This window comes from Oratosquilla oratoria, chromosome 6, assembly GCF_046742065.1.
Source record: "Oratosquilla oratoria isolate Oo_2021 chromosome 6, ASM4674206v1, whole genome shotgun sequence".
Taxonomy (NCBI): Eukaryota; Metazoa; Arthropoda; class Malacostraca; order Stomatopoda; family Squillidae; genus Oratosquilla; species Oratosquilla oratoria.
Window position 1 is genome coordinate 67,042,532 of NC_134782.1, and position 7,673 is coordinate 67,050,204.

Consider the following 7,673-nt stretch of genomic DNA (forward strand, 5'->3'; position numbering starts at 1 on the left):
ATACTCCATGTATACAAACAAATACGCTCCAGTAGTAACCACAGCTCATGCACAGAGGTACCTCGTCGTCACGTCGAAGTCGTCCTTTTCGTTCTCATCTCCCAGCTCAGAAATGTTCCTGAGGAAATACACCAGTGACCAGAGGACCCCCTCTACTTCCAGGGGTCCGGAGGCGCCCGTCGGGACACGACATGCCTCTTCGACACCGCAAGTCCCTAGGAACCTAACACAACACACTCGAAGTCAACAAGAACCCTGTTCGATTATGTTACTGAAGGAGAACACCGACGACCAAAGCCGTGCCTCGACTTCCAATAGTCAGAGGGCACCTATCGAAACGGTACAATCACCTCAGACTTCGCAGAGCACGAGGCAACCACAACAACAACAAACACGAAGTCGACAACTCTCACTCCAGTGTACCAGTGTCAGTCATCGACCAGGTCGTGACAGTGATGTACCCTCACAACCTGTTCCTTCTCTCAACGGGGCTACGTCACTTCTTGTCTCCAATTCACGGTCCTCTCCAAGTCCGACCACAAGAGTATCACCATTAAGGGTGACCTCAGATACGACTCAACCACGCAAGACTTCACAGCAACGACCTCCAACATCATCTAAACAATCACCATCTCAAACTGTTCTCCCTTCTACATCACCCTCCAACACGGCCTCTCCTTCGTCTCATTCACCGGACACGCTTCCCCCGCCAGAATCTCCATCACCAGGCAGTGAGGTCTCCAGGTCTGCAACGATCTCCAACACGTCATCACCTCCTTCTCCTCCTCCTCCTCCTCCTCCTCCTCCTCCTCCTCCTCGTCCTTCTCGCCCGCAAAGAGTAGTGCCCTTGTGTATGGAAAACGGGCAGTGCCTGGCGACTTGTACACCAGGGGGACCGGTAAGATACTACCGGAGGCTGAGGCGCCTTGCCCGGAGGACTCACCGGAACCGGAGAACCTACCGGGAGGCTGTGACTAGGTAAGCTGTCTGTGTGTGTGTGTGTGTGTGTGTGTGTGTGTGTGTGTGTGTGTGTGTGTGTGTGTGTGTGTGTGTGTGTGTGTGTGTGTGTGTGTGTGCGTGCGTGTTTGTGTGTGTGTGCGCGCTAGCGATACACATTGAGTAAATATATCTATGTTCATTACCATTCGATTTCTAATTCTTGTTTTTTTTCAACACACACACACACACACACACACACACACACACACACACACACACACACACACACACACACACACACACACACATACACACACACACACACACATATATATAAACAGAACAATTTCACGTCTTCGTGGGCGGAATCCACCAATAGTGGCTTTCATGTTCGCCCTTTTCTGTTGGCTTCTGGGAACCATCTGCAGCTTCGTGGGTCTCTGCGCCATCCTCTCGTTCAGCTTCGACAACGACGCTTCCAAAGGAAAAGTCGACTACGGGGAAAACAAGGTGAGTTTATAATGTGTGTGTGTGTGTGTGTGTGTGTGTGTGTGTGTGTGTGTGTGTGTGTGTGTGTGTGTGTGTGTGTGTGTGTGTGTGTGTGTGTGTGTGTGTGTGTGTGTGTGTGTGTGTGTGTGTGTGTGTGTGTGTGTGTGTGTGTGTATGTGTGTGATTCACCATGGTCTTGGATCACGTGTTGGACTCATAATCGACAGCTATTTCCCTCCCGAAAGAGAGCTCACAGCTCACATATGACTGACCTATGGGTAATGATGTGACCTTACACGCGCACATACACCCAACTCCCCACCCACGAGAGTTGGAGTAACAGCTCGTAGCACAGTAATACTGAAATTACTTCAGCCTGGGCGGAACTCGAACCCGGACCTCCGTAGTGGCAGGCGGGAACTCTAACCACTGCACCACGAGGTGTGTTAATGTGTGTGTGTGTGTGTGTGTGTGTGTGTGTGTGTGTGTGTGTGTGTGTGTGTGTGTGTGTGTGTGTGTGTGTGTGTGTGTGTGTGTGTGTGTGTGTGTGTGTGTGTGTGTGTGTGTGCGTGATAAGTGGCTTTGAGAGATCACGTGATCTAATGCAGATAGACTAAGTTACGAGGTTACTATCAGGGAAATGGAGGTATTGATATTTAGGTTGGAGGAAAGGTTCGACACTCACCGAACACAACTTCAGGTCTCAGTGATTAAGCGCCTCACACTTGGCGTCCACTTCCCCGGTGGGTGCATATCCCACAGGGGAACCTGTAGGAGGTGGTGGGCCCCTAGAGACCTCCTCCTCCTCCAGAGGGGGGGGGGAGAGGAGAGACTTGTTACCATGATGCTGAAATCCCGAGTTCGACTCTCTACCTTGGCTCCAGTTCCCGATGAAACTACCAAGGCCGTTTTTTTTTTTTTTACTATCTCTCTCCCTCCCCCTGCGACCTAACTTAACCTTTTCGACTGACCCGTGACCTCGATGCTTGACCAGGTCATGGGGCTGAGCTTGCTGGACGCCGTGATCATGACCGTCTTCGGAATCTCCCTCAACTCGGGCCTGATGATCGTCATCATTTGCATGAACCACCTGGAGAAGCCTCGCGCCAGGGTCACAAGGGTAGGTCATCCTAGGTCATCCGGTACCACTCCTGAAAAAGTATATATAAAAAAGGACACACACGCACACACACACACACACAGACACACACACACACACGCACACACACACACACACACACACACACACACACACACACACACACACACACACACACATATATATATATATATATATATTGGTGAACGCGTGCCAGAGATTCTCTCTGAGGCATATTCTGTTAAAAACGACAGCAAAAGGAATTATTGATTGTTTTTTCCGTGAGCTCTCAGCTTGCCGAAAAGTAGATTTTGGTAGGGGGAAAGGGAGTAAATCAGATTTCCAAAATCATAGAAACACAAAAGTTATAATAACACAAAAGTATAGTACACAATAAACACAATACAAGAAATAATACAAGAAAATACAGCAAAAAACTAAAATACAAGCACAACCAAAATAGTTAACTGCGCAAACGTCTGATAACTATCTTTGTTGTGCTTGTATTTTGTTTTTGCTGTATTTCTTGTATTAATTTCTTGTATTGTTTTATTGTGTACTATACTTTTGTTGTCTATTATAACTTTTCGTGTTTCCTATGAATTTTTGGAAATCTGATTTACTCCCTTTCCCCCTACCAAAAATCTACTTTTCGCAAGCTTGAGACTCACGGAAAAAACTAATCAATAATCTTTTGCTGTCGTTTTTTATTTCTATATATATATATATATATATTATATATATAGACTTAAAACCCACTTTCGGAAAAAAGAGACGAAAGTCGAGAGTTCCGTATATTTCGATCCTCTTCACCAAATGGAATACAGAGTTGAAAAGACATGTATATATACAAGGATGTAAGGTAAATATGTAGGAACCAGGGAAGAACTCAAGTCACGTGACCGACGCTACGCGGACATTGTTGGATTTTGTCCACTGTTAGCATGGAGAAAATCCAACAATGTCCGCGTAGCGTCGGCCACGTGATTTGAGTCCTTCCCTGGTTCCTACATATTTACCTCACATCTTTGTATATATGCATGTCTTTTCAACTCTGTATTCCATCTGCTGAAGAGGATCACAGATAGTGATCGAAATATACGGAACTCTCTACTTTCGTCTCTTCTTTTCTGAAAGTGGGTTTCAAGTCTAATTCTACTAATGTGCTACATTACTTTGTGACATATAATATATATCATATATATATAAATATATATATATATATATATATATATATATATATATATATAACCTGTTTAACTTAACGACAAAGGACTTGGCTTCTCTAAGTTTTCAGATCTTCTGAAAGTGGATTTCTGTTGTGAGGTGAAAGAGTAGTTTCCAAGATTCATTCAAGTATTGTATGTTAGAGGGCACAAAAATTACATAAAAAAGTAAATAAAATAGTTTGGCTAAACGTTCTGCATCTTCACTTGGGATGAGATACCCTTAGTTAGGTCAGCATCAAAGGTGTGGGCATTGTTTGGGTGTGGAGAGCACACTTTGGCTCGGTGAATGCACAAAAATGTATAAATAGAAAAATAAAAAACAGGACGTTTGTTAAAGCGTTCTGTATGTTCTCTCGGGATGAAGTAGTCCCTGGTTAAGTCAGTATGAAAGGTGTGGGGCATTGTTTGGGTGTGAAGGCTTAAGGGGAGGGACACTGTGGCTTAGTTAATGACTACCCCCCACCCCCACCCCGTGGTAATGTACCTTTCTGATCACCGGAGGGTATGGGGATTGAATATCTTGTCCCCCAGGGGATCCTGATAACTCCGTGGGACCCTTAGGATCACTTCTCCGCCCTGGGATCTCCATACTCCCCTTTAAAGATGGGCGACGGGGAGACGACCCTCGTCGACGTACGCCACTGAAATCTTTGGTCCTTCATTTCAGGTTCGCAATGATCCTCCACCTTCGTACGAAAGCCTGGCGAGGGAGACACCTCCTCCACAATATGACAACCTCTTCCCTTCCTCCTCCTCCTCCTCCAGGGAGTTCACCGTCTCCGCCTCCTCCACAACTGCATCTGATCCACTTCTGGCCTCTTCCTCTTCCTCCTCCTCCTCCTCCTCAGGTCGACCTTCTCCTTCCTCCACTTCTACCCTCCATTCCTCTCCAGTTGTAACTCCACCGCCTCATCCTCCTCCCCGCCTTTCCCCTCCTCTCACTCCTCCTCCTACATACGCCTCCCTCTCTCCCTCCACCTCCAACTACCGTTCCTCTAATCGCTACCCTTCCAGGACAACCCCAGATCCATCCCCATTCATCACCCCCGTCCCCAACACTATCTCTTCTCCTCCTCCTCCTCTTCAAAATACCTCCTCACCTCTTTCGCCTAAACTCTCCTCTTCTTCTCCTCTCTCTTCCTCCTCCTCCTCCTCTTCTTCTACTTCTCCTTCCTCCTCCTCCTCCTCTTCTTCTATCCCTCCTCTTCTTCTTTCCATTTCTCCTCTTCCTCTCCCTCCACCTCCGCTTCTTCCCCTCTCTCCTCCTCATCCTCTACTTCCCCTTCCTCCTCCCACTCCTCCTCTTCTTCTTCTTTCCCTCTCTCCTCTTTCTCTGCCTCCTCCTCCTCCTCCTCCTCCTCTTCTTCTTCTTCTTCTTCTTCCCCTCTCTCCACTTCCTCTTCCTCTCCTTCCTCTGCCTCCCTCTCCTCCTCCTCCTCCAGTTTGAAACACAGTTCCTCCATCGCGTGTATTCTGGGAACAGAATACAGCCAACTTTGATCGTCTGGAATCAAGCTTTAGAAGCCCAGAAATTCCGTGAAGATACATTGGAATTACACGAGGGTGCCTTGGAATTACGTGAAGATGCCTTGGAATTACGCGAAGACATCTCGAAATGATGCGGAAGACATCTCGGAATTATGCGGAAGACATCTCGGAATTACGCAGATATCTTGGAATTACACAAAATGATCTTGGAATTACGCGAAAGAAATTATCTTGGAATTACGCGAAAAAAAATTCTTGGAATTACGCGAAAGATATCTGAGAGTGACACGAAATTATCTTGGAATTACCCGAAGGTGTCTTGTAACACGTAAGATATCTCAAAATTACGCAGAGATATCTTGAAGTTACGTGAAGACATCTCGAAATTACGTAAAGATATCTTGGTTTTACGCGAAGACATCTCGCATTTATGCAAAGGCACCTCGAAATTACGCGGAAGATGTCTTGAAGAGTGTCTGAGAGCAGACTTAAGAACGATCGGACGCTTAAATTTGAAAGCAGATCGTAGTAAGTGTTTTAATAGACTACAAAGGTTATATGACACGAGATAATTTTGTTTCCTAAGAGTAATAGTGATATATATATATATAATGTTGGTGAAGTGGGTTAGATGTAAAAGAGTTATATGAAACACGAAACTCTCCCCCGAAAGAGGTGTTCCAAAAGTATCGCATAAGCCACCGGTGTTGATACTCATGTGTCTTATACGAGAAATCTGTTTGACCGACGGTTTCATTCATGATAGGGAAACGTCTGGGTCTTTATCTCTGTGTGTGTGTGGCCGCGCACAAGTACATATATGCATCATTGTGCCTATTTATGTATATCATATAAACATATATAGCTGTATATATATATATATATATATATATATATATATATATATATATACATATATATATATATATATCCTAGGTTTAAGGCTATATTCAGATAACTTAAAAAAACAGGGGAATATATTCACTCAAATAAAGATTATATTTTGCCAGTTACGCTATCCTTATCCTTATCTTGATTTCTGTATCATTCAAAAATCTTCTTTATCGTTTTGGGGATCAAGATGATAACAAGTATTCTAGGAAAAAAGACATTCTAGAAAACTAGAGAGATGAGGGGAATGAAACATGGGACTATTGAGGAACCCACAGATTTATAAATTGTCTGGTCAATGTTTAAATCAAGTAGAGGCCCTAAGGACTCTTCGACAAGGGCGTTACCCTCATCAACGAATCTGAATGTCTTAAACTTCATCTGTGGTTCCTTCAACCGACTATTTCTCTATCTCCTTCGTTTATTTATATAACTATCAACAGGTTCAGTTATTTTCACTCATCTCTGTCTATTTTTCTATGTAATGAGTTATTCTCATCAAAGAGATTGGATAGATCTACTATCCGGTGTTATGGTATGTCCAATTATTATTCATTCAATCTAATCTTCTCAAAATTCACATAACAGCAACTGGATAATATATGTAATATATGAATACATCGTGTGTGTGTGTGTGTGTGTGTGTGTGTGTGTGTGTCTATGTGCGTGTGTGTGTGTATTTACCTAGTTGTATTTACCTAGTTTATTTTACGGGAAGGAGAGCTATAATCGTGGTGTCCTAGACTATTTCTAAATTCGTGTATCGTTTTTGCACACACCACATTCTCATCTAACCTGTTCCAAACGTCTATTACCCTGTGGGGAAAGCTGTTCTTTTTCAGGTCTCTTCTATAACTGTCTTTCTTGATTTTCTTTCCGTGTCCTCTTGTGTCTCTACTATCCCATTTTATTAGATCCTCTCTATCAATAGTTTCTATGCCTTTCATGATTCTATAAATAATTATCCAAGTCTCCTCTCTCTCTTCTTTGCTCTAATGTCTGTAGCTCAAGTTTTGCTAGTCTCTCTTCATATGTTAGTTCTGAGAGTGTTGGTGTCAATTTCGTAATTGCTCTTTGTATTCTTTCAAGTTTTGTTATACATTTTTTTGTACTTGGTGACCACGTCGTCGCTGCATACTCCAATCTTGGTATTATCAAAGTGATTAATATTTTCTTCACCATTTCTTCGTCCAGGTATGTAAATGCCACTTTGATTGTTCTTATTAAGTTATAAGTTTCTCCAAAAATCTTGTTTATATGTTTCTCAGGGGACATATTATTCATAATAATGACTCCCAGGTCCTTCTCATTTTCTACTTTTTTAATTTCTTCCTCTCCCAATGTATATGATCCCACTATTCTTTTTTTTTTTTTTTGCTTTTTCCAAATTCCATTATACTACACTTCTTAATTTTGAATTCCATCTCCCACTTTCTACTCCATTCCCATATTTTATTGATATCACTCTGCAGAGACTCACAATCTTCTACAGTGTTCACTTTCTAAAAAAAAAATGCATCGTCCGCAAAGAAGCTCAT

General features: G+C 43.3%; 1 protein-coding gene across 1 annotated transcript; it reads left to right on the forward strand.

The window, feature by feature from the left end:
* On the forward strand, positions 1 to 4,945 carry LOC143026553 (uncharacterized). The gene is made up of 4 exons (XM_076187132.1): positions 1 to 978; positions 1,319 to 1,449; positions 2,423 to 2,548; positions 4,424 to 4,945. The coding sequence occupies exons 1-4, from the start codon at positions 8 to 10 to the stop codon at positions 4,432 to 4,434; spliced, it is 1,239 nt and encodes a 412-aa protein (XP_076043247.1). The 5' UTR covers positions 1 to 7; the 3' UTR covers positions 4,435 to 4,945.
* Positions 4,946 to 7,673: the final 2,728 nt, after the last annotated feature.